The 27889-nt window shown below is 47.2% G+C and overlaps 1 protein-coding gene across 9 annotated transcripts in view; it reads right to left on the minus strand.

Moving 5' to 3' along the window:
- robo2 (roundabout, axon guidance receptor, homolog 2 (Drosophila)) overlaps positions 1-27889 on the minus strand; it is a 637222-nt gene that overhangs the window by 47017 nt on the left and 562316 nt on the right. For 5 of the 9 annotated variants that reach the window (XM_041211368.1, XM_041211372.1, XM_041211366.1 and 2 more), the window contains 4 exons: positions 21593-21635; positions 15962-16107; positions 10129-10392; positions 3372-3528 (listed from right to left, as the gene is read on the minus strand). In XM_041211368.1, coding sequence (XP_041067302.1) covers positions 3372-3528; positions 10129-10392; positions 15962-16107; positions 21593-21635 — 610 coding nt within the window. The remainder of the gene's footprint in view (positions 1-3371; positions 3529-10128; positions 10393-15961; positions 16108-21592; positions 21636-27889) is intronic. The other 4 variants (XM_041211369.1, XM_041211364.1, XM_041211367.1 and 1 more) reach the window with 2 other exon arrangements.

A 27889-nucleotide genomic window follows, 5' to 3' on the forward strand; every position in this document is an offset into this window, starting at 1 on the left:
AACTTTATTTTATTTAATCTCAGCATGGGTCCTGAAGTCTGCCCAGAGGGGATACTGGCTAAGTTGGCAAGGTAAGGAGAAAAGGCATTTGGTGGTGGTGTGGGGGGAGGGGTGGTGCATGGGATGTCATGTGTTGGCAATAGGTTGGCATAGGGGCTTTACAGGGCCATGTGGGTTGCTGGATGAGCGTAGGTTGGAATAGGGTATGACAGGCCATAGGTGGGTGGGTAGAGGGCATACAATGGCATAGAGGATATGAGGGGTTATGAAAGGTGGATGGAGGGGCGTAGGTTGGCATAGAGGGTATGAGAGACAACGGGATGTGGGTAGAGAGCACGAGGTGGTGTGGGTTGGCTTGGATGGGGCATGGGGAGTGTGCGGGGAGGGTCGGGTTTTGTGAGGGATGTTTTTGTATTTTTAAAAGCTTGGACATCGTGTCAGAGCATGGAGGCAGGCCTTTCACTCAGCCTGCTTCCACACCCGGCAGTCTCTGCACTCATTCTGGGTTCTGGGGGTGGTGAGCTCCACTCCAGAGAACCCCACCAGAATGTAAATCCCAACTTCCAGGGCATTTTTCCTGGGTCGGGTCTGGAGGGTCTGGAAATGGCCCAACCCAGGAATGAAAATCCAGGCTTGGGACTCTATTTTATTTCATCTCACCATGGCTCCTGAGGTCTGCCCATAGTGATTACTGGGTGAGTTCACATAGTGGGTGTAAGGACAAAGGGTAGGGAATGGTTTGGCATGGGTTGGTACTAAGTTAGAATAGGGGCTCCAAGGGGCCTTAGGGGTTGGGTGAAAGCAAAGGTTGGCTTGGGGGTTATGAGGTCATGGGGTAGTCAGGGAAGGGTTGGCATGGGGACTGGGTGAGGGGTGTACGGGGTATGAGGTGTGAGGGCTGTTATTTCTTTAAATTTTTTATTACAATTGGGACAAAGTCCCAGAGCACCAAGGTGGTCCTGTTTAAGAGCCCACCGTGGCACTTGGCATCCCACGAGCCTGCCTCCAAACAGCTTCTGGCATCAGGGGGCTCACCTCCAGCACATCCTGCCAACCTGGAATGAGAATCTGGCTACTCAGGGCTGTCTCCAAAGGTGGGTGAGCCGAGGCAGGATTTTTTCTGATTCTGTGCACCCAAATTGGGAATGATAATCCAGGCCGGAGAGTAAAGTTCCCTCTACACCGTCCCCATCAAACACTCCCAGGACAGGTACAGCACGGGGTTAGATACAGAGTAAAGCTCCCTCTACACTGTCCCCATCAAACACTCCCAGGACAGGTACAGCACGGGGTTAGATACAGAGTAAAGCTCCCTCTACACTGTCCCCATCAAACACTCCCAGGACAGGTACAGCACGGGGTTAGATACAGAGTAAAGCTCCCTCTACACCATCCCCATCAAACACTCCCAGGACAGGTACAGCACAGGGTTAGATACAGAGTAAAGCTTCCTCTACACTGTCCCCATCAAACACTCCCAGGACAGGTACAGCACGGGGTTAGATACAGAGTAAAGCTCCCTCTACACTGTCCCCATCAAACACTCCCAGGGCAGGTACAGCACGGGGTTAGATACAGAGTAAAGCTCCCTCTACACTGTCCCCATCAAACACTCCCAGGGCAGATATAGCACGGGGTTAGATACAGAGTAAAGCTCCCTCTACACTGTCCCCATTAAACACTCCCAGGACAGGTACAGCACGGGGTTAGATACAGAGTAAAGCTCCCTCTACACTGTCCCCATCAAACACTCCCAGGACAGGTACAGTATGGGTTAGATACAGAGTAAAGCTCCCTCTACACTGTCCCCATCAAACACTCCCAGGACAGGTACAGCATGGGGTTAGATACAGAGTAAAGCTCCCTGTACACCGTCCCCATCAAACACTCCCAGGACAGGTACAGCACGGGGTTAGATACAGAGTAAAGCTCCCTCTACACTGTCCCCATCAAACATTCCCAGGACAGGTACAGCACGGGATTAGATACAGAGTAAAGCTCCTGTCTCCATCAAACACTCCCTGGCTCAGGGAATTATGCCCAGGGTGCAGGCACCATTTACAACAGTTGATGTGGGATGTTATACGCCGACCTTATAGTGCATCCAGGGACTTGGTTTCATGTCCCAGGCAAAAGAGGCACCTCTGATAGTGTGGCATTCCCTCAGTGCTACCTGGATGATGTACTCAGCCCTTTGAGGTTTGCTTCAGTCCACTTCCATCCTGTTACCAACTATGCCGCCCTGTCACCTCCTGCAGGGCCTTTTTATCGGTTTGGTTAAAGCGATGAACTTGGACTAAAGCAGCGTCTGTTACAAGAGTGTCTCTTGAAGGTATGGCTTCGCAGTGGTTAAGTTAGTGAATATTCATTTCCTTCAGGCAAAGCAAAAGGGATATGCATTTATAATGGGAGAGAGCCCTCAGCTCACACAGCATCGAGCCCTTGCTCCAAGAAGTTAGCAGAAGCTTTCTGTATCAATCGCAGCTGAGAGTCATCACTGAACTGAATGCAAACAAGGCCTTGAGCCTCCCTCTCCCATCTTCCATCTTGGCCAGTATTTATCACTCAATCGACACTACTAAAATTATCTGGTCATAATCAGGTGGCTGTTTTTGGGATCTTGCTGTGCGCAGTTTGGCTGCCACATTTCCTACATCACAACAGCAACCAGGGTTCATTGGCTGCAAACTGCTTTAGGAACGTCCTGGGGTTGTGTAACATGCTAAATAAGTGCAAGTTATTTCTTCTTCCACACTCCCAAACGACTAACAAAACGTTAAATAAAGCAAAATACCGCAGATGCTGGAGATCTGAAATTAAAAACAGAAAATGCTGGAAAAACTCAGCAGGTCTGGCAGCCTCTGCGGAGAGAGGAACAGAGTTAACGTTTCGAGTCCGAGTACGACTCTTCTTCGGAGCTGAAGGGGGGTTGAAATGTGATGGGTTTTATGCTGTTGAAAAGGGGGCAGGGGGCAGGCAGTAGGAAAAGGGAAGGTCTGGGATAATGTAGGGGATGGGGGAGATTAAATAACAAAGATTTCACAGAACCAATGGCAAAGGGAGTGGTTACGTTTGTAGTAAAGAAACAAAGCATTGCTCCAGAGTGGGCGTTGATGGCAGAATAAAGGGCAGCTGAGTCAAAAGCTGGCAACTGGCAAAAAAAAAACAAAATCAAAATGGAGGACAGGGCTCATGGTCTGACGTTGCTGAACTCAATGTTATGTCCAGAAGGTTAAGAAAAGGATTTGGTTGGATCAGGCCAGTGCCTCAGGGATGCCAGGCCCAATGCTCAATGGAGTGAACTCATCTTAATCCAGTCTGGAGTGAGATTAAAGGCAACTTGAGGGGAGAAATGTCGAGAAAGATCTTACCCATTTTCATGGTGGTCCATGATGTAGTGGTCCAGCTCTGTACCGGGTAGCGGCTGCACTGGTGGAGGGGGCAGTGGGACATTGGACCAGTTGGAGCCCGTGTTCTTATGCGGCTTAACGCTGCTTTTGATTTTCTTCTTTTTCCCACTTTTGCCACCTGCAAAGCGTCACGAGACATTACGTCACTCTCCAGTGAAATGACAAAGTGAGGACAATTTTTCAGACATACAAGGAGAGGGACTGCACTCCAGGTGGACAAAATGGTCTCTTCACAAAGTATTTACAGTGCAGAAACAGGCCACTTTAATGCTCCATATGAGCATCCTCCCACCCGCTTCATCTGAACCCTTCAATGTATCCTTTATTTCTTTCTCTCTCATGTGTTTATCTAGTTTCCCCTTAAACGTATCTATACCATTCACCTCAACCACTCTCTGTGGTAGCGAGTTCCACACTCTCACCACTCTCTGGGTAAAGAAGTTTCTCCTGAATTCCCGACTGGAGTCATTAGTGACTGTCTTACATTGATGGCCCCTAGTTCTGGTGTTACAAGTGGAAGCATCTTCTCCAGGCCTTTCTTTCATACTCTTGAAGACCTCTGTCAGGTAATCCTCAGTCTTCACTTTTCCCAGCCCCAGCGAGTACAATCTGTTGTTTTCCTTCCTCGCAATTTCCCTGTTAAGTTTCTTGGTCCTCTATCCTGGCTTCTCAAGGTCCTGGATCAGACTGGGATGCAGTTCTATGGGTTCTGCACCTCGTCCGAGCTGGAGATCAGTGAGCAAGAATGAGCTAAGCAACAGCAGGTGCCCACTTGAATCACTTGGCCTTGGGGCTAGGGGAGATGGTGGTGGTAGGGTGGGAATGCAGGGGGCGAATGATGGTTGTGAAGCGATACCCCAGTGAGAGTCAACACAATCAGGAGAGGGGATGAGGGAAGACTGGACACTCCTACTCTGCCAAATCAAAATGAATGAATACAGTGCAGGTCAAAGAGGCAGATCATCTCCAAATGGCCTACATGATAATTCACAGTGTGGTGACTGCTTCTTCAGCATGGTCATTGTACTTTGTACAGTTTTGCTTTTAATGCTACAATATTCCTTTCTATGTAAAACAGAGCTCAAACAAGTGAAGAAAAGGCTTTCTTTCAGTAAAGTGAGTTTTTGGGTGCCGGTTTCATGCTGTGCACGACGCTACAAGCGATAGTGGGTGAGAGGGAATCAGCAGATCGTCGATGCGAGGGTAGATGATTGGTCCAGAGTCCAGTGAAGACTAGATCAAGCAGCTTGAGGTGGGTTTTGTCCAGGAGATGAGACAGAAAATGGCCAGGTGAAGGGTAGGGAGGATCTATGTGTGATGGAAGGAAGTGGTCAGAGGGAAGTTGAGGTCCCGATGTTGCTAATCTTGAACATGGGGGCACAAAGACCACCCATGAGCTCTTGATGCTGGAGCTGAGGATGGAGAGGCAGAAGAAAGGGGGTTTGAGGAGGTGATTAGCTGCAGAGGAAAGGTTTGTCCTTCCCCCCCCCCCGCCTTGGGTAATTGTGAAGTAGCAGACTGTTTATGCTGAAGACTGTCACACATTAAACCAGTTCCACGTTCTCAACACTCTCTGGATAAAGAAGTTTCTCCTGCATTCCCTATTGGACTTACTAGTGACTAAAACATGCTTGAGTCAATCCTGCCAATGGAACAACAAGGCTTAACTTGTCACAGGTGTTCCATACCCTTCTGATTGGAGGTTGTGAAGGTGGGGACTGCGGGATAGGAGCGGGTGGGGTGGAAGATAGGGAAGGATTTAGGCCAAAGATACTGAGGGAAAGGATGAGGCAAATCAGACACCAACAGCTCTGGTGTTGTGACAGGCAGAAGGTTAAAGAAACTTAAAGTGTTAAGAGTTTGGGAGTGAGGGAACGAATCAAGGAGATTTTTACCAGGGCTGAATAGTGACGAGAGTGAGGTAAGGACAAAGTGGGTGGTGTGAATGGTAAGGGAGAGGAGTAAGTGAGAAAGAGATGGTGAAGCAGCCACAACAAGAGCTTAAATACTTTTGACATAATAAAACATCCTAAGGTGCTTGACAGGAGTATTCTCAAGCAAAATTGGACAGAGTCACACCAGGAGATTCCTTGACCAAACAAATGGGTTTTAAGCAAGAGACAGAGAGGCAGAAAGGTTTAGGGAGGGAATTCTGCAGCTGAGGGTTGAGGCAGCCAAAGGCATGACTGCCAATTGCGGAGCGATTAACATCAGGGATGCAAGTGAGGCTAGGATTTGAAGAGTGCAGTGATCTCGGAGGGTTGTGGGGCTGGAGGAGATGACAGAGATAGGGAGGGGGTGAGGGCATGGAGGGATTTGCAAACAAGGATGAGAATTTTATAACCTCTGCATTGCTTGATGGGAACAAATGTCAGGTCTGTGAACACCAGGTCGATGGGTGAAATGGAGCTGGTGTGAATTAAGATACGGACAGAGTTTTGGATGAGCTGAAATTCCCGGAGTAAGCAAGATAGAAGGCCGACTAAGAGCATCAATATAGTCTACAAGAGATAATCAGCGGCGTGATTAACAAATGGAAATCATTAATGTAGACTGGTATTTGCAGAAGATTAAGGGGTGACCTAATTGAGATGTTTAAGATAATTAAGGGATTCATTAGATAGAGAGAAGAGAGAGAGAGAGAGAAAAGCTATTTCCTGTGCTATGGGGAGTCCAGAACAAGGGGGCATAACTTTAAAATTAGATCCAGGGTGATATCTGGAAGCATCTTGTCACACAATCAGGAGTCAAAATCTGGAACTCCCTCCCCTAAAAAACTGTTGAGGCTGGAAGTTAATTGAAAGTTTCAAAACCGAGATCGATAGATTTTTGTTTGGTAAGGGTAGCAAGGGCTGCAAAACCAAGATGGGTAAATTGGTGTCAAGAAGCCATAATCTCATTGACTGGCAGAACAGGCTCAAGAGGCTGAATGTCCTCCTACCATTCCTCTGTAAAGCGAAATGGGCAGGATGTGAAAAGGGCTGCAGATTTTCTGTGAGCTGTTTTGGGTACTGCTGGAGATTTCGGAAAAGAGAAAGGAGGAGGCACAATGCAAGGGAGAACCAAAAAACTACTGCAAGCTCTGGGAATCAGAATGAACAAACAGAAAACAGCAGAAGCAGTCAGCCAGTCAGAAAGCATCTGTGGAGCATGAGATGGGTTGGTGTTTCAGGCAAGACCGGTTTTGACAAATTGACCCATCTGAAACATTAACTTGTTTGTTGCCTTTCTCCGCAGATGTAGTCTGAGTGTTTCCAGTATTCTCAGGGGATTTTTGATTATTTTTTGAACAGATTGAGATGGTCGGGCGGAGAAACTGACAGGAGAATAGGGAATGGTCTAGGTGTGAGTGTCAATCAGAGAAATACACGCTTGTACTGTACGGCTGGTATAGGATAAGTAAAGGAAGACAAAGTCGGGATGGGGGGTGGGGGTGTGATGCAGGGCAGGAAACATCACATGGGAACGATCTTATTTCATTGTCGGGAATTGGGAAGGATTTACTGGTTGCACACAACAGGTAATTTATATGATAAATGGTGGCAAATGTTGCAGAATGTTGCACGCTATCTTTTCCTCTCCAGGGAGCTTTCGCTAAATGTGAGGATATTACACTTTGCTACTTCAGATATCGACGGTTCACTTCAAACACTCCCAGTGCAGCTACAAAATGAAGTGCATGCAGTATAAAGCTCCATCTACGCTATCCCATCAAGCACACCCAGGTGAACTAAAACACGCGTTGCATGCAGAGTAAAGCTCCCTCTAAATAGCTCCCATCAAACGCTCCCAGGACAGGTACAGCACGGGGTTAGATACAGAGTAAAGCTCCCTCTACACTGTCCCCATCAAACACCCCCAGGACAGGTACAGCACGGGGTTAGATACAGAGTAAAGTTCCCTCTACACTGTCCCCATCAAACACTCCCAAGGCAGATACAGCACGGGGTTAGATACAGACTAAAGCTCCCTCTACACTGTCCCCATCAAACACCCCCAGGACAGGTACAGCACGGGGTTAGATACAGAGTAAAGCTCTCTCTACACTGTCCCCATCAAACACTCCCAGGACAGGTACAGCACGGGGTTAGATACAGAGTAAAGCTCCCTCTACACTGTCCCCATCAAACACTCCCAGGACAGGTACAGCACGGGGTTAGATACAGAGTAAAGCTCCCTCTACACTGTCCCCATCAAACACTCCCAGGACAGGTACAGCACGGGGTTAGATACAGAGTAAAGCTCCCTCTATACTGTCCCCATCAAACACTCCCAGGACAGGTACAAGTCAGTTTGGAAAAAGATTAAAACTCCCTCTATACTGTTGATAACATGTGCTGTTTTCTCAATCTCAGAAGCATGTTTCTTACTCTACCAGACATGATCCCAATCTCCTATGAATTCCAACGTTTACAAGCGTGAGTTTAAAAAAAAATCCCTCTTCCTGCTTTTATTAAACTGGTTAAAAAATTTCTGGGTTAAGCACTTTGTTTAAACAGTGAACAATGGGTTTTGCAAAGAGTGGTTTGTGATGTTCTGAGGTGGTTGCAAGCTAGGGAGGGTTCTGCAACTTGGGTTTGTACCTGGTTTCCTCCAAGAAAAAAATACCTTCAAACCTATCAGTATAACATCTACTCGGAAGTCCCATCTCTTGGACAACATTAGGTTAGTGCACAAGGAATTGTTTGTCATACCTTGAAACATGCTCAACAACTCACTGACGAACCTGTTTACGATGGGGGTATGGTGTTAGTTTTAAGGACAAACCTGAGAGACTTCTTTCAGAGCTGTTGTGGGAGCTGGAGGTGCTGAAGTCCTCAGAATGGTTGTGAGGCATTCTGTTAGACAATCCCTCAGCCAATCGGTAGTCAGGGATGAAAAGCAGGGCTAAAGGTCAAAGGGTAAAAGTCACAGTGGCATCAGGTGTTTTAGCTCATGGCACAAGCACATGCAAGGACATGCAGTTAATGCAGATGCTGCTGAGGTTTTGAGGGAAAATAAATAAATAAACTGCTCGCAAGGTTAAAAAGTGAATCTCACCATCGGTGACCTTTATTTCAGTCATATCCAATCACATTTGAAATTTATTTCAAGGCATTCAGCAACAAATCACCCCTGTGGAGACTATTCCACTTTGATCATCACATTCTGGGTCACCAGAATTCAGAAGAGTTTCTTGACCTAATATTTCATTTTCCATATACTTGAGATCATCCAAAATTCTGCTGCTTGTGTCCTTATTCATAAGACGACTTGTTCCCCTTTCAACCCTGTGCTCGCTGATCTACACTGGAAATGCCTCAGTTTGAAAATTCTCATCTTTGAGTTCAAATCCACCCACGGCCTCACCCACCCCCTTCCCTATTTCTGCAACCTCCTCCAGCCCTTATGACCCTTTGCCATCTCTGTGCTCCTCCCGCTCTGGTCTTTTGTGCTTCCCTAACTTCAGTCTCTCCAGCGTTGGTGGCGGTGCCTGGAACCGAGACTCTGGAATTCCCTTGCTAAAGCCCTTTACATCTCTTTTCTCCTGGAAGACATTCTATATCTCTGCTTCTCTCTCTCTCTCTCACTTTCTCTCTTGCTCTCTCTCTCTCTCTCTCTCGCTCTCTCTTTCTCTCTCTCGCTCTCTCTTTCTCTCTCTCTCCTCCTGTGAGATAGTCCTTAAAACATCCCTTTTTGGGCAAGTTTTTGGTCACCTGTCCAAATACCTCTTCATATGGCTCAGTGTCAAATTTTGCCTGCTAATGCTCCTGACAGCTTGTGACATCTTACTGCTACAAGTTGTACTTAATGTTCTTTGATAAATATTTCATGGTAATTCCACTGTAGGAGCTGCAACAATTAAATTTATGTCTGTCTTTAATTTTAATTTGATGCTTAATTGTTATTTTATGACAAGGTCATCTAGACTTTGAAGTGTGCGAGGAAGCTCAGTCAACCTGCCAACATACGAAGAAATTCTTGGGTTAAGGGCAATCCCAATAAATGGTAAAATAAATAACATGGCATAGAATGATGAGATGAAGGCTAGATGGGATGGAGGGATAGGGAGGGAAGGTGGGATGGAAGGATCTGGAGAGAAGGTGGGTGGGATGGAGGGATATGGGGAGAAGGTGGGAAGGTGGGATGGAGGGATATGGGGAGAAGGTGGGTGGGTGGGATGGAGGGAAGTGGGGAGAAGGTGGGTGGGTGGGATGGAGGGATAGGGAGAAGGTGGGAGGATGGGATGGAGGAATATGAGGAGAAGGTGGGTAGGTGGGATTGAGGGATATGGAGAGAAGATGGGTAGGTGGGATGGAGGGATATGGAGAGAAGATGGGTAGGTGGGATGGAGGGATATGGGGAGAAGATGGATAGGTGGGATGGAGGGATATGGGGAGAAGATGGGAAGGTGGGATGGAGGGATAAGAGGAGAAGGTGGGAGGATGGGATGGAGGGATATGGGGAGAAGGTGGGTAGGTGGGATTGAGGAATGTGGGGAGAAGGTTGATCTAGACTCACCCAGAGAGCTCATATTCAGATGAAGAGGAATGATGTTGAAAGCTAATTAGAAATCTGTTGAATGGATTGTTTTACTTTCACACATATAATACCAAGGCCCCGATGGTGACACTCCCTCTTTAAAGTACAATTAAAGGCATTTAGTTCGTCTGCCAAATGAACCAGCGCGCGGGAACCAGCTTGAACTTACCCCAGGTGATACCATCCTCTCACTCACCATTATTAAACTTGCTCTGGTCCGGTAGCGAGTAACCACAGCCGGTCAGGTCGGGCTTCGGTTGGATGGAGGCTTTCCACTGGGGGTCGGGGAGGTCCACGGCCAGCTCTTGGATGCTGCTAGAATGCAGGAGCTGGGTGGTGGCGTACGGGGTGGCCTGCGTGATCTGGCCCGGGCTGTTGAAGCTGGTCTTGGTGGTGACATCGATGCTGCTGTAAATGGCACTGTCGGACAGCATAGTACCCGACTTCTCCCCCTGACCTGCTGTGGCACCCAAGCAGGGGGAGGAGGGGGTGGGGGAGAGAGACCGGGAAGGAGAGCACAGAGAGAGACAGAGAGAGAGAGAGAGAGAGTGAGGGAGAGAGAAATGTAAAGCGAGTCAGTGACCTGTGGGGAAGGACCACATTCAACATGAAAAATAAACATGTCATCTTGAATAAATGTGTCATTGGGACAGAGGTAGTCCATAAAACAACAGAATTAAAAAACAGTAAAGGCTGGGAAACAAGAATACTGGTCCGAATTGTTTTTTTCCCACTAGGATGATATACTGGCGCTGCCCTGTGGTATCCCCCTCTGTGAAATGCTGAATGTCCTTCACAAGCCACTGAATGCATCCATCCTTTAGATATAAAAACAACAGAGAAAATACGAGAGTTGCATCGCAGGATGCTAGCTAGTTGCTGGCCTCAGTTGACATTTCTCATCCTCCAACTGAAATCTCCTCACAGCTTTGCAACCCTTGTGCCCACCGCACAACGTCCTCCAGCCCTCGGACCCTCCACAATCTCTGCACTCCTCCAATCCTGCTCTCACGTGCGTTCCTGACTTCACTCAACTCCTTCGCTGCCGGCTGTGTCTTCAGCTGCCTAAGCTGCCTTGGAAATTCCATCCCTAAAATCTCTCTGCCTCTCTACTTTGCTTTCTTCCTTTATGACCCAGTTTAAACCCTGCTTCTTTGACCAAGCTTTTAGTCACCTGCCCTAATATCTCCTCAAGTGACTCGATGTTAAATTTCTGTCCAATGCTGCACACCTGTGACGTTTTACTCGATAAACACCATATGGACGCACAAATGTTTTTTTTTAAACGCAGAAACGTAATACTCTGAATTCACAAAATCACCTCAAGTTGGCTTTGCAGAGGCGTAAAAGACATTTGAATATTAAACGCCTCTTTGATCAGCTGAGTTGAGCTGAGGGTGCTGGGAGCAAATTCAAATGCAACAGATGATTGGATAAATACTTGAAAAGGGAAAGCTTAAAGGCCAAGGGGAAAGAGTGGGAGTTGTGAAACTAATTGGGTAACTCTTTCACAGGGTCAGCACAGGTACAACAGGCCAAATGGCCTCCTTCTGTGCCGTATCGGTATATCTACATTTCCCCCAATCAGCTCGAGTCTGATCTGCAATTTAGTAAGATTATGGCTGATCTCCTTCTACTGCACTTTCCCTCAGCAGTTTACACTCATCCAGAAAATCACTCCGGCACTGATTAATGTCATATGGGCAGAAAGGAAATTCCAGTGTGGATGCTTAACCGGGGTTGTTGTGTGATTTCTTCATTAGAGAGTTTCAGCCCCCTTGTCTCCTATTTATCGATAGACCGGCACTCAGCTCTCCTCTGAATACTGTTCCCCTCTTCTTCCTAAGCTCTCAATACCCTGTCCCCCACAGACTCATTTTCCTTCTTTCACTCTCAATGCATTGCACCAACTACCCCTTGAACTGATTCTCTCTCATTTTCCCCCTCTTCTTCAGTCTTTCCCCACTCCTCCCACAATCGACAGATTCTTAAAACCAAACTTCACATTGTCTACCCGTCAGGTCTCAATTAAGCTCCTGCTTTGTCCTACATTTTTCACCTTGGCTGCTACCCTGTTCTCATAAACCTGCACAAACCACCATTAACACCGACCCCCCCCCCGCCCAACAGAGCACTTTGTACACCCCCCCCCCTTTACAGACCACGTTCCACATCACACTCTACAGATTAACATTCACACCTCACTTTACAGACCAACTTCCACGCCCCAATTAACAGGCTAACTTCAACACCATTCCATTACATACCACCTTCCGCACACCCACTTTCTAACCACCTACCACACCCCCATTACAGAGACAATTCCAAGCTCCTCCCTCCTTTAAGACCGGCCTTCCAAATCAAACCTTTATACACCATCTTCCACAACCCCACTTACAGACAAACTCCCAGCCTCCCCTTTACAGGTCACCTTCCACACCCACGCATCTAAGATCCTTCACCTCCATAAACGAAGGTCACGGTGGTGGGGAGAGGGGGAGGAGAATTAATAAAACAATTTATATTTCAGAATTTGATCTACCATTTTTTTTTTCCCATTTCAGCCTGTCACAAACCTGTGAACAATGACAGACAGCTAATGCCGCTCTAGCCCATCCAACCGATCTCACAAAAAGGTGATACCTTGTGTGACACAAAATATCCACCCTCCACCCCACCCAAAACCAGGTGACTCGCACCACCCTCAAGCAGTACATTCCAGATCCTAGACCCACTCCCCCTCTCTTTTCCCCATGACTCTGCACCTTTTTTTCCCCCTTTGTGTAATAGACTTGATTTTCCAGACAAGTTTCCCATAAGAAACAGTGAACTTTATTTACAGGGCTGCAGCAGCAGTTATATGTTTCCATCAAGATCCACAACGAGACGCAAACTCCATCCTAAAGTTACCCGCACTTCGGGCTGATTTGTTCACACTGTCACATGATACTACACAGTACAATAAGTCTTAAAGCTACAGTCACTACATTCTTTAAAGCTACAGTCACTACATTCTTTAAAGCTATAGTCACTACATTCCTTAAAGCTACAATCACTACATTCGTTAAAGCTACAGTCACTACATTCCTTAAAGCTACAGTCACTACATTCCTTAAAGCTACAATCACTACATTCGTTAAAGCTACAGTCACTACATTCCTTAAAGCTACAATCACTACATTCGTTAAAGCTACAGTTACTACATTCCTTAAAGCTACAGTCACTCGCTCCTTAAAGCTACAGTTACTACATTCCTTAAAGCTACAGTCACTACATTCCTTAAAGCTACAGTCACTCACTCCTTAAAGCTACAGTCACTACATTCCTTAAAGCTACAGTCACTACATTCCTTAAAGCCACAATCACTACATTCGTTAAAGCTACAGTTACTACATTCCTTAAAGCTACAGTCACTCACTCCATAAAGCTACAGTCACTCACTCCATAAAGCAACAGTCACTACATTCCTTAAAGCTACAGTCACTCACTCCTTAAAGCTACAGTCACTACATTCCTTAAAGCTATAGTCAGTACATTCCTTAAAACTACAGTCACTACATTCCTTAAAACAATTGTTACTACACTTCAGGTGCTTATTCAATTCCCTTTTAAAAGCCAAGATTGAACCTGTCTCCACTATACTCTCAGGTAGTGCCTTCCAGATCCTAACCACTCGCTGCACCAAACAAAAACTTCCTCTTGTTCTTTTGCCTTTCACCTTAAATCAGTGACCCCTGGTACTCGACCCATCCTCCAGAGGGAACAGTTTCTTTCTACTTGCACTGCCCAGACCCCTCATGCTTTTGAACACCCCTACCAAATCTCCTCCCAAACTTCTCTTCTCTAAGAAAAGCCCATCTATCCACACAACTGAAGTCTCTCATCCCCAGAGCCAGTCTCATCAATCCTTTCTGGACCCTCTCTGGTGCCTTCCCATTGTTCCTAATTTCCCTCACAGCCAGAGAGTCTGATTTACGGTAAATTGGCAAACGAGCCTGACCCTGCAATGAAGTAAACCCTTTTCACGCTGCCAGTGGTGAGGATCCGGAAGGCAAGGAAGCAGAGTTGTGGCTTTCAAAAGGGAATTTGATAATCTGAAGGAAGAAAATCCACAGACTCACAGTATAAAGGCTGAGGGGGTGGGACTAGGTTAGCTCCTCTTGTGGAGAGCCAGCATAGACACAATGGGCCAAGTGGCCTGCTTCAATGCTGTAACCATTCTATGATTTTCACCACCATCTTCTCAAGGCCAACGAGGGATGAGCACCGAATAATAAAAAAAAACTCTGAAATTTCTCTCCCACCTGCCTAGGAAATCGAAATGAATCCAAGAGATCTTCAGCCTCCAGCCTTCAGCTACCTGATGGTGATGTTCACGTGCAACCACACGCACCCCCACCCCCTCCACACCCCCCTCCCCACCTCCACCAGCCGCCCCCTCTACACCCCTCACCCACCTCCACCAGCCGCCCCCTCTACACCCCTCACAACCTCCACCCGCCGCCCCCTCTACACCCCTCACAACCTCCACCCGCCGCCCCCTCCCCACCCACCACCCATCTCCACCAGCCGCCCCCTCCCCACCCCCCTCCCCACCTCCACCAGCCGCCCCCTCCCCACCCCTCACAACCTCCACCCGCCGCCCCCTCCCCACCCCTCACAACCTCCACCAGCCGCCCCCTCCCCACCCCTCACAACCTCCACCCGCCCCCTCTACACCCCCCACAACCTCCACCCGCCCCCTCTACACCCCCCACAACCTCCACCCGCCCCCTCCCCACCCCCCACAACCTCCACCCGCCGCCCCCTCCCCACCCCCCCACCCATCTCCACCAGCCGCCCCCCTCCCCCACCCCCCTCCCCACCTCCACCAGCCGCCCCCTCCCCACCCCCCTCTCCACCTCCACCAGCCGCCCCCTCCCCACCCACCACCCATCTCCACCAGCCGCCCCCTCCCCACCCCCCTCACAACCTCCACCAGCCGCCCCCTCCCCACCCCTCACAACCTCCACCAGCCGCCCCCTCCCCACCCTCCTCCCCACCTCCACCCGCCGCCCCCTCCCCACCCCTCACAACCTCCACCCGCCGCCCCCTCCCCACCCCTCACAACCTCCACCAGCCGCCCCCTCCCCACCCCCCTCCCCATCTCCACCAGCCGCCCCCTCCCCACCCCCCTCCCCATCTCCACCAGCCGCCCCCTCCCCACCCCCCTCCCCATCTCCACCAGCCGCCCCCTCCCCACCCCCCACAACCTCCACCAGCCGCCCCCTCCCCACCCCCCACCCACCTCCACCAGCCGCCCCCTCCCCACCCCCCACAACCTCCACCAGCCGCCCCCTCCCCAACCCCCTCCCCACCTCCACCCGCCGCCCCCTCCCCACCCCCCCTCCCCACCTCCACCAGCCGCCCCCTCCCCACCCCCACAACCTCCACCCGCCCCCTCTACACCCCCCACAACCTCCACCGGCCGCCCCCTCCACACCCACCCTCACCACCACCACCAGCACCCTCCCTCTCCCCCCACCCCCCACCGAGCAAAAACAGGTTTTGCTCTCACTTGGAGGAATTTTGACAGCGTCCACTGCACAGGGAGGCAGCCAGTTCAATGCCCACTCCCTGGGTAAAGAGCCGACTCCTTACATCCTCACGCGGCTCGAAACGATGACACCCGATCTGCAATAACCCAGTTAACTGCAACAAATTGTCGACTGGAAAATAAACTATTCCCTTTGTCATTTGATACTCCTCAATCAGATCAAGCCTGATCAATGTGCAGAGTCCCAGCTTTTTCAGCCCATCTCACTAACTAAAGGCAGAGTTCAATCTCCGCAACATGTGCTGCAGTGCTCCCTGCGCGAGGACCAAATATCTCTGCAACCGGGCCTCACAATCAGAACTTTTCCATTTTAGATTCCCATTGGTTATCCAAAGGTAAAACTCCGTTGAGTCCGCCACGTATTTGGAATTCCCCTGACAAGCACCGCAACTGCTAAGAAAGCAGCACCGGTCCGTCCCCACAAATGACTCACCTGCTCGGTTGAAGTTCCCCATCCCTCCGAGGTCCCCGAGGTCAGTGGGCCCATTGCTGCTCCCGTTCACGGGCAGGCTGGTAGCGGGCCAAGAATCCGCCAGCCACGGATAACTTGTCTCGCCTGGATTTAACAGGCCTGGTCTGCTGCGATTTGAAAAGGTGGCAAATTGAGAGAGAGAGAAAAAGAGAAAAGAAAAAACTCCACAGATTTAACGTTTCCAACCTCTCGGCCCACTGAGACATCACTCGGTAACCTGAACGCGGCGGCTGTTCAAAGACAGCCGTTCCTGGTGAGGGTTTCTATCTCTTACCAAGTTCCACGAGCATGCCCTAAAGATTACCGCATCTTAGTGCCACAACCACCCCAACCCCGCTGCCATTTCTACCAGGTCCAATCGAGGGGATGATGGCCCATCGACAAGACTGAGTCAGGCGGAAGCATCGATAAATTAAGCAAATCGTGGTCCCATATTTTCATCACCCCATCACTGATGCCTGCATTCAGCTGCCTGAGTCTGAGGCTCTGGAAGTCTCTCCCTATGTCTCTCTAACTCTCTCTCTTCCCTCAAGACATTCCTTAAAACCTTCCTTTTGACCAAGCTTTTGACCTGTTCTAATGCCTTCTTCTGCGGCTCAGTGTCCAATTTTTGTTTGACAATGCTCCTGGGAAGCACCTGTTAAAGGTGCTATTTAAATGCAAATTGTTGCTGTTGTAGTCCTACAATCCCAAATATGACTTGCAGCATCAAACTGACCTTACTGGGCACTGTTCAGGAATTATCCAGGCTGTATGGAATTGTTCGATCTTGGGGGTTGGCGCAGGCTGGGAATGGGAGACCTTCCAAACACCATTTCATGACAGGTACAAATCTCCAAGTTAATCCCTCATCTTCCTCCCTCTCCCCACACAGCTCCATGAATGGTTTAAGAATTCTGGAATGGAATTACCGAACACTACCCTGGAATGTCCCAGGCTCAATCTCTCTCCATACTCTACGCTCAATTTTTAAATGTATTCTTTCATGGAATGTGGGTGTCACTGGCTGGGCCAGCATTTATTGCCCATCCCTAGTTGCCCTTGAGAAGGTGGTGGTAAGCTGCCTTCTTGAACCGCTGCAGTCCATGTGGTGTAGGTACACCCACAGTGCTGTTAGGGAGGGAATTCCAGGATTTTGACCCAGTGACAGTGAAGGAACGGCGATATATTTCCAAGTCAGAGTGATGAGAGGGGAACTTGCAGGAGGTGGTGTTTCCATGTATCTGCTACCCTTGTTCTTCTAGGTGGTAGAGGTCACATGTTTGGAAGGTGGTGTTGAAGGAGCCTTGATGAGTGCCTGTAGTGCATCTTGTAAATTGTACACACTGCTGCCGCTATGCACCAGTGGTGGAGGGAGTCAGGGTTTAAGGTGCTGGAGGGGGTTCCAATCAAGCAGGTTGCTTTGATCTGGATGATGTTGAGCTTCTCTAGTATTGTGGGAGCTGTACTCATCCAGGCAAGTGGGGAGTATTCCATCACACTCCTGACTTGTGCCTTGTAGATGATGGACAGGATTTGGGGAGTGAGGAGGTGAGTTACTCATGGCAGGATTCCTAGCCTCTGACTTACTCTTGTAGCCACAGTGTTTATATCGCTGGTCCAGTTCAGTTTCTGGTTAATGGTAACTCCCAGGATGTTGCTAATGGGGATAGTAATGCCATTGAATGTCAAGGGACGATGGTTAGATTCTCTGTTGTTGGGGATGGTCATTGCCTGGCACTTGTCTGGCACTAATGTAACTTGCTACTTATCAGTCTAAGCCTGAACATTGTCCAGCACTTGCTGCACACAGACTAAGATGGCATCAGTATCTGAGGCTGATCTCAAGTTTGGGTGGAGCAGTTGACCCTTACAACCAGTTTGGGTTCCTCATTGTTTTCTACTGTCTCTTGTTGGAAAGCGTGCTCAAATAAATTAGCAAGTTGGGAGGAGGCTCCGTTAGTTACTTAGCTAAGTATCAGCCATGGCTCAGTGACTGACACCCTCATCTCTGTGTCTGAGGCAGGCAGTCACTGGTTTCAGTCCCACTCCGGAGATTTGAGCACAAAATGCAGGTTGTAAGTGGCAGCCCTGAGGGAGCACTGCTGCGCAGTTGGAGGTGGCATCTTTCAGGTGCGATATTTGGAAGAGGGCATTTCTCCCCAAATTTCTGGCCAGTACTTATCCTTGAATCCCATCACAACAAACTATAATCAGATTTTCTGATTATTTACCACATTTCTGTTTGAGGGAGCTTGCTGTGCACTAATTGGCTGCTGTGCTTACTACACTGCAGCAGTGAGTAGACTTTATATTGACCATTTCATTGGCTATAAATGGCTTTAGAACATCCTTAACTCATGAAAGGTGCTTTAAGGGTGTTGTTGGAGTTGCACTCATTTCCACGCACTCCTGACTTGTGCTTTGTAAATGGAATTGCACGTTCTTACTTTGTGCTTTGGGCTCAACTATCCTGATGGCACTTTGACATGAAGAAGTGGCTGCTTCGATGAGCTGAATTGTATCCAGTGAACGTCAGTGACAAGACAGGGGAGAAACTGGCAATTAATAACTGGAAGGAACGAAAGAAAGAATTTGCATTAACGTAGCAACTTTCCCAACATTAGCAGGTCCCAAAGTGCTTCACAGCCAAAGACCTTTCTTTTCCCTGAGATCATATTACAGCACAATTACAACTCAGTGGTCGAATGTGGGATCTTCCTGTGTACTTCAAGCATTGATTCTGTTCATGCTGATCCCTACAGTCAAAGAGGTAGGTTTTAAGAAGCGTCTTAAACAAGGACAGAAATGGAGATGTTTAGTACGGGAATTCTAGAAGGCATATCCACCAATGGTAGATCGATGCAAATGGAGGTTTGAGGGGATTGAGTTATGATATTTGCACAAAGGAAGATGGTTGTGGTTGTTGGAGGTCAATCATCTCAGTTCCAGGATATCACTGCAGGAGTCCCTCAGGGTAGTGTCCTAGGTCCAACCATCTTGAGCTGCTTTATCAATGATTTTTCCTCTGTCATAAGGTTAGATGTGGGGATGTTCATCGATGATTGTACAATGTTCAGCACCGTTCACGACTCCTCAGGTATTGAACCAGTCCATGTCCAAATGCAGCAAGACGTGGACAATATCCAGGCTTGGGCTGACAAGTGGCAAGTAACATTCATGCCACACAAGTGTCAGGCAATGACCATCTCCAATAAGAGAGAATCTAACCATCACCCCTTGATGTTCAATGGTATTACCATCACTGAATCCCCCACTATCAACATCCTGGGGGTTACCATTGACCAGAAACTGAACTGGATCAACTAGGTAAATACTATGGTTACAAGAACAGGTCAGAGGTCGGGAATTCTGAGTCCACCTGACATCCCAAAGCTTGTCCACCATCTACAAGGCATAAGTCAGGAGTGTGATGGAATACTCTGCACTTGCCTGGATGGGTGCAGCTCCCACAACACTCAAGGGGCTTGACACCATCCAGGACAAAACAGCCCATCCACCACTTTCAACATTCACTCATCTACCACCAATGCACAGTGGTAGAAGTGTGTACCATCTACAAGGTACACTGCAACAACTCACCAAGATTCCTTTGATAGCACCTTCCAAACCCACAACCTCTACCACCTAGAAGGACAAGAACAGCAGATGCATGGGAATCTGGAAGTTCCTCTCCAAGTCACTCACCATCCCGACATGGAAATATATCACCGTTCCTTCACTGTCGCTGGGTCAAAATCCTGGAACTCCCTCCCTAACAGCACTGTGGGTGTACCTACACCACATGGACTGCAGCGGTTCAAGAAGGCAGCTCACCACCATCTTCTCAAGGGTAATTAGGGATGGGCAATAAATGCTGGCCCAGCCAGCGAAGCCCATATCCCCTGAATGAATATATATTAAAAAAGCAGAAAGACATAATGGTGGAGAGATGATTGCAGTGTCCAGTCATGTTTTGCAGAGTATGAGAGGTGGAGCAGTCAGCCAGTTCTTGTCGATCTTAAGGACAGTCTCTGGGAATCCCTTCATCAATCTGAATCAAATCTATGGCACTTGCACATGGCCAATTTCCAACCAATTCATCATCTATGAGTCATTTACTCTGTGATCGATTAAGTGTAATCGGGGAGTCAAGGTAATTTGGAGGCAGCCAATGTGAAGTGGCAATCTCAAGCTTCTTCGTTTACTCATGTCTAGTTTTTGCAGCCAACCTCTATCCAACAAATGAACATGAGCTTTGTCTCCAATTTCTCTCCTTACATGTGGAAGATAGTAAACAGCTGACCAGTTTGGCTTTGTCCCTCCAAGACCCATCTTCCTCAAATATTAAATGTTTTTCAACCTGCAAAGAAAACTAAATCCTTTTCAAAATTCTCTCTATTTCACTCCTAACTCTTCCCGAGGAAAAGGATTCTGCAGGTGCTGCTCCCATGTGTGCGGGCTAAGGGAGGGTGGATTATTTAATCAGGATGGGTGGTATGACAGCCACGTTTAAGACCTCGATAGCCTACTGCGTGACTGACTGGCCACTCGATAGTGCAGCCTGTCACTGTGTCACTGACTGGCCCTTTGAAGGTGCAGCCTTGTCATTGTGTGACTGCCTGACTGCTCAATAGTGCCGTCCTGTCACGGTGACTGACTGACCCCTCGATAGTGCAGCCCTGTCGCTTTGTGACTGACTGACCCTTTGATTGTGTGACCCTGTCACTGTGACTGACCCCTCGATAGTGTGGCCCTGTCACTATTTGACTGACTGACCCCTCGATAGTGTGGCCCTGTCACTATTTGACTGACTGACCCCTCAATAGTGCAGTCCTGTCGCTTTGTGACTGACTGACCCCTCAATAGTGCAGCCTGTCATTGTGTGACTGACTGACCCCTCAATAGTGTAGCCTGTCATTGTGTGACTGACTGACCCCTCGATAGTGCAGCCTGTCACTGTGCGACTGACTGACCCCTCGATAGTGCAGCCTGTCACTGTGCGACTGACTGACCCCGCGATAGTGCAGCCTGTCACTGTGTGACTGACTGACCCCTCGATAGTGCAGCCTGTCACTGTGTGACTGACTGACCCCTCAATAGTGCAGTCCTGTCACTGTGTGACTGACTGACCCCTCAATAGTGCAGCCTGTCACTGTGCGACTGACTGACCCCTCGATAGTGCAGTCCTGTCGCTTTGTGACTGACTGACCCCTCAATAGTGCAGCCCTGTCACTGTGACTGACTGATTGACCATCATGTTTAGTGTGGCCCTGTCGCTTTGTGACTGACTGACCCCTCAATTGTGCAGCCCTGTCATTGTGTGACTGATTGACCATCATATTTAGTGCGGCTCTGTCACATGAAGGGTGGTATAGTCCTTTATTTCTCATTTGAGGCCATCATATCTAGTGCGGCCCTGTCACTTTGTCAGTGGCTGACCCTTTGATAGTGCAGCCCTGTCACTGTGACTGACGCTTGATAGTGCAGCTGTCCCTGTGGCTGACCTTTCAATAGTGTGACCCAGTCACTGTAATTGACCTCTTAATAATGTGGCCCTGATAGTCTGATATTTATTGGGACAATTGAGATCTTTGCTTTAAGTTCACTTACCTTCCATTACTCATGATTCCCCCATCAACTCGTTGGAAGGTTACTTCATTTTTCCCACAGGATGGAAAAAGAAACAGAGAAAAAGAGTTTGACACTTAGTTAAATAATCTTTTGGCATGTCATGTCACCCGGAGTGTAAAGCAGGTATTACTAGCATCTTAAGCCTTCCCTTATCCCATTTATCATTTTTAAAACAAGAGCCTCTTTAGTCTATGCCTCTGTTAAGATTTAACTCACAATTTTCTTTAACGCTCTAAAACTCCAAGGGGATGATACATACATATGAACATTCAATATTGGAATGGAAGTAGGCCATTCAGCCCTTTGTGCCTGCTCCATCATTCGATAAGATCATGGCTGATTGGTGTGTGTTTCCGTTTCCACATTCCCATCTAACCCTGATAATCTTTGGTTCCCTTGCCTAACAAGAATCCTTCTGTCTCTGCCTTAAAAATATTCAATGACCCCCACCCCCACCACTTTCTGAGGCAGAGTTCCAAAGCTGCACAGCCCTCTGAGAGAAAAAATATCTCCTCATCTCTGTCCTAAAAGGGCGACCCCTAATTTTCAAATAGTTCTGGACTCACCCACAAGAGGAAGCATCCTTTCCATGTCCACCTTGTCAAGATCATTCAGGATCTTGTGTACTTCAATCAAATCACCCCTCACTCTTCTAAACTCCAGTGGAAACAAGTCTGCCCAATCTTTCCTCATAAGACAACCCAATCATATCAGGACAAAAACAAAAATACCTGGAAAAACTCAGCAGGTCTGGCAGCATCTGCGGAGAGGGACACAGTTAATGCTTCGAGTCCGAATGACTACCTGCTGAGTTTTTCCAGGTACTTTTGTTTTTGTTTTAAATTTCCAGCATCCCCAGTTTTTTGCTTTTATCCCAGTCATTCCAGGTATCAATCTAATAAACCTCCTCTGAACCATCTCCAATGTCTTTACATTCTCCCCTAAATAAGGAGACCAAAACTGCACACCAGTATTTGAGGTGCAAGTGCTCATTATGCTGTTGGTGATTGTTGGTTAGAATGTCAGGAAACTGTGAGAACTGCAAATACTTCTTCAAAATTGTACCCTGGGGTTTTAGCATTCACCTTAACAAGCAGACAGTATTTAAACTCATGCAAAGGATGGTAGATCTGACAGTGCGGCACTCTCTGAACGCTGCACTGGAGGGTCAGTCTGTGTTATGCATTAAGTTGACTGGAGTCGGACCCAAATCTACAATCCTTTGACCGAGAGATGGAGGAGGGGCACTAACTGACCCAAGCTAACGTGTAAAGTCTGTGGCATCACTTCAGAGACCTGAGCACAAAGTGTCCAGATTGACACCCCGGTGCAGTATTGAGGGTGTGCTGCACTGTCAGAGGTGCTACATTTCAGATGAAACATTAAACTGTGTCCCAGCCTTCTCTCTCTGGTGAACGTAAAAGCTACCCTGGGTCTATCGGATGAAGAGTTGGGAAGTTATCCCCTGTAACCTGGGCCAATATTAATAAACCAACATCACAAAAATACAGATTATCTGTTCATTATCACATTGCTGTTTTTGGGATGTTGGGAGTGTGCAGAAATTGGCTGATGTGTTTTCTCCATTACAACAGTGACAACAGCTCAAAAGGACTTTTTTGGTGACAAAGCACTTTGGGACACCCTGAGGTCGTGAAAGGCGGCAAAGAAATGCAAGTCCTTTATTTCTTGTTTAAGACCATCACATTTTTTCTTTAAATACTTGCACACAGTAGTGCATCAGTCAGGCCTGTCAGGGTATAATTGATGGGTATGTCTGGTGATTTCAGTGAAATGACAGTGTGCCAACACTAAAACAAGGCTCATGACAGCCTCTCTGTCTAATTTATATAATGCAATTATACATCAGAAGAGGGAGCTATCCTTTGCCTTGCTCCACTACAGATACTGTGGCATGAAGCAAGGTCCAGGGTTTCGAATGCTGTGCTTAGGGCTGGGGACATTTAGTATTTAACAAATATCCAGCACCAACAGTGGACACAAGGTAATATTGGTAGTTTAAGTTGGGCGATTGCTTGAAGTTAATTTTAACTTAAACCTTTGTTAATGTCTTCAGCATTTTATTTTTTTTAAATTCAATAAATGACTCAACAGTTTCAGTAAAATTTAACTTGGGGATGATTTGGAGTGGGGTGATGCTGAATTGGGTCCCACAGATTTCTGTTATGATCAGGTACTGACCATTGAGGCTGCTATCAGCCAGCACAGAACCAGGACATTCAATTCCCAACTGCTCCACATGTGTCTCTTCTCACTCCACTTCATCCAACCATATCAACATATCCTTCTATTCTTCTCTCCCTCATGAGTTTATCCAGCTTCCTCTTAAATGTATCTATGCTGTTCATCTCAACCACTCCCTGTAGTAGTGAGTTCCACATTTTCACCACTCTCTGGGTAAAGGGGATTATCCTGAATTAGTGATTGGATTTATTATCTAATATCTCTCTGACCTCTAATATCACCAGGAAGAGAAAACAAAGGAGAGAGGCAGTGATAACAACTGGGATGATGTTTAATGCCACTGCACAAGCCGGATTACTTGAAACATTTATTCTAACCTCAATATTCATTGGTCGATGTTATTTGGAGAAACATGCATCAGCAAAAGTCAAAAACAAAACAGTAAAATATAAAATATTTGGGTGTATTTCATGCTCAGTCAGGTGAGGAATGTTAATGGTGGGCAAATGAACACAGCCTACTTGATTCAACAATTGTTACTGCCTGGACAGGTACAGCAAACATTCGATTTAGAGCAAAGTTTCCTCTACACTTTCCCCATCAAACACTCCCAGGACAGGTACAGCACGGGGTTAAATACAGAGTAAAGCTCCCTCTACACTGTCCCCATCAAACACTCCCAGGACAGGTACAGCACGGGGTTAGATACAGAGTAAAGTTCCATCTACACCATCCCCATCAAATACTCCCAGGGCAGGTACAGCATGGGGTTAGATACAGAGTAAATCTCGCTCTACACTGTCCCCATCAAACACTCCGAGGGCAGGTACAGCACGGAGTTAGATACAGAGTAAAGGTCCCTCTACACTGTCCCCATCAAACACTCCCAGGACAGGTACAGCACGGGGTTAGATACAGAGTAAAGCTCCCTCTACACTGTCCCCATCAAACACTCCCAGGACAGGTACAGCACGGGGTTAGATACAGAATAAAGCTCCCTCTACACTGTCCCCATCAAACACTACCAGGGCAGGTATAGCATGGGGTTAGATACAGAGTAAAGCTCCCTCTACACCATCCCCATCAAACACTCCCAGGACAGGTACAGCACGGGGTTAGATACAAAGTAAAGCTCCCTCTGCACTGTCCCCATCAAACACTCCCAGGACAGGTACAGCACGGGGTTAGATACAGAGTAAAGCTCCCTCTACACTGTCCCCAACAAACACTCCCAGCACAGGTACAGTACGGGGTTAGATACAGAGTAAAGCATGGACTCATCAAGGGAAAATCATGTTTAACTAACTGACTGGAGTTTTTTGGGGAGGTAACAGTGAAGGTTGATAAGGGCAACATCGTTGATGTAGTCCACATGGATTTTCAAAAGGCATTTGATACAGCGCCACACAACAGGTTTCTGAGCAGAATTCTAGCTCTTGGAATAACAGGGGAAGGAGGCACTTGGATAAGAAATTGCCTGAGTGACAGGGAACAGAGAGTAGTGATAAATGGTTGCTTTTCTAGATTAGAGGAAGGTTTGTAGTGGGGTTCCCCAGGGTTCAGTTTTGTGTCCCTTGCTCTTCCTGAGATATGTTAATGACCTAGACTGTGATGTTCAGGGCATGATTTCAAAGTTTGCAGATGATATGAAGATTGGAAACGTGGTCAACTGTGACGAGTACAGTCGTGAGCCCCAAAAGGACATAGACATGTTGGTGGATTGGACAGACGAGTGACAGATGACGTTCAATGCAGAGAACAAAGAACAAAGAAAAGTACAGCACAGGAACAGGCCCTTCAGCCCTCCAAGCCTGCGCCAGAAGTGTAAGGTGATTCAGAAGAATGTGGAGAGACAGTATGAAATAAAGGGAGCAACTCTAAAGGAGGTGCAGGAACAGAGGAACCTCGGAGTATATGTGCATAAGTCATTGAAGATGGCACCTAATAAAGCATATAGTATCTTAGGCTTTATTAATAGGGACATTGAGTACAAAAGAGGACATGTTGAACTTGTATAAGACACTAGTTGGGCCTCATCTGGAGCAGTGCGTCCAGTTCTGAATGCCATATTTGAGGAAGGATGTGAAGGCATTGGAGAGAGTACAGAGGAGATTCACAAGAATGATTCCAAGGATAAAGAACAGTAGCTATGATACTACACTGGAGAGGTTGGGACTGTTTTTTGTCGAGAAAAGAAGGCTGAGAGGATCCTGAGGGGTATGGGCAGGGTAAATAGTGAGAAACTGGTCCCACTTAAGAGAGCATTAAGAACTAGAGGGCACAGATTCAAAATAATTGGCAAAAGGAGTAAACATGATGTGAGGAAAATGTTTTCACCCAGAGGGTGGTTGGAGTCCGGAACAAACTTACTGAGAAGGTGGTGTAGGCAGGATCGATCGAGATATTCAAAAGGAAATTGGGTTGCTATCTAGAAAGAATGAATGTGCAAGGTTATGGGGATAGCAGGTGCAGAATTGATGGCCTGAATGGCTTCCTTCTGCACTGTAAAAATTGTGTGATTCTGTGTAAAGCTCCCTCTATATTGTCCCTATCAAACATTCCAATAAGGGACAGTAACCTGTGAGGGTTGGAAAAATCTGACAAAACAATCGCATTATTTGTTTGAAAATTACAATAATTTAAGTTCTGTTTCGACAGAGGAGGAAACGCAGTGATCATCTGCCTCATCCTTAACTGGGACATAAGTTCCTTCTGACAATGACACAAAACAGGCTGAAGATTCACCTTCTCCTGTTTTGGGCTGCTGTCAGCTTGTGTTCACAACCCAAAGACTCTGTGTACTGAGAGGCTGCTGATCTTTGCTTTACAGGCAAAAATACACTGGTGGGCGTAAAACACTGAACACAGCTCGCTCTTCAGAAAAAAATTCCTTTGTTAAAAACACTATTTTCGCCATTTGGAGAAATAATCATACATATTCTCATGTCCTGGTCAGGTCATCTGTCAGTTAAATCAGATCCGTGGATTCATTTATTGAGCATTAGCCTCAGAGAGATAAGGGAGGCAGCAGAGAAAATACATCAGATCTCCACAGGAGCCTGTGAGTAATCATTTACAATTAGTTTAGAAAGAGATTCTGAGTGTGCTTGCTGGCATTTGAACCAGCTCCCTGGGTTTTCGGAAGCTATTTCTGTGTTAATCCAGGTGAACATAAGAAGGGGAGGAGAACATACAGCCCCTTGAGACTGTTCCGTCACTCAGTGAGATTATGGCTGATCTAAATGCTAACTCCATTTATCTGCCACGTTCTTTGACATTCTTACCCAATAAAAAATTTGATCCATCTTAGTTTTGAAAACTACCGTTAAACTCCAGCAATCACAGTCTTTTGAGGGCATGAAATAGTTCCAGATTTTAGGAAAGCTAAGAGAATGTTATTGTTTATTGTGAGGGGAAATTGATTACAAAAGTAGGGAGGTTATGTTTCAGTTGTACAGGGCACTGGTGAGACCACATCTGGAGCACTGTGTGCAGCATTGGTCCCCTTATTTAAGGAAGGATGTGAATGCTTTAGAAGTAGTTCAGTGAAGGTTTACAAGGCTAGTACCAGGAATGGGCGGGTTATCTTATGAGAATAGGCTGGACAGGTTAGGCTTGTATCCACTGGAATTTAGAAGAATATGAAACGACTTGATTGAAACCTTAATATCCTGAGAAGCCTTGACAGAGTGGATGTGGAAAGGATGTTTCCTCTTGTGGGAGAATCTAGAACTAGGGATCCTGGTTTAAAAAGAAGGGGTTGCTCATTTAATGCAGGGATGAAGAGAATTTTTTTTCTCTCAGAGGGTCGTGTACTTTGGAACTCTCTTCCTCAAAATGAAGTGGAAGCAGAGTCTTAAGGCAGAGCTAAAAAGATTGATGATTAACCAAGAGGCTGATAGGTTATTAGGGGTAGACAGGAGATCACAATCAAATCAGCCATGTCAGGAAGACGTAATAATTTTCATAATGTTATTGGCATTTATTGTAGAGTAAAAGTGGGGTCTGTGTATGTGGGTCTGTGTGTGTGTGTGTGTGTGTGTGTGTGTGTGTGTGTGTGTGTGTGTGTGT

The sequence above is a fragment of the Carcharodon carcharias genome, chromosome 18 (assembly GCF_017639515.1).
Source record: "Carcharodon carcharias isolate sCarCar2 chromosome 18, sCarCar2.pri, whole genome shotgun sequence".
In the NCBI taxonomy this organism is placed as follows: Eukaryota; Metazoa; Chordata; class Chondrichthyes; order Lamniformes; family Lamnidae; genus Carcharodon; species Carcharodon carcharias.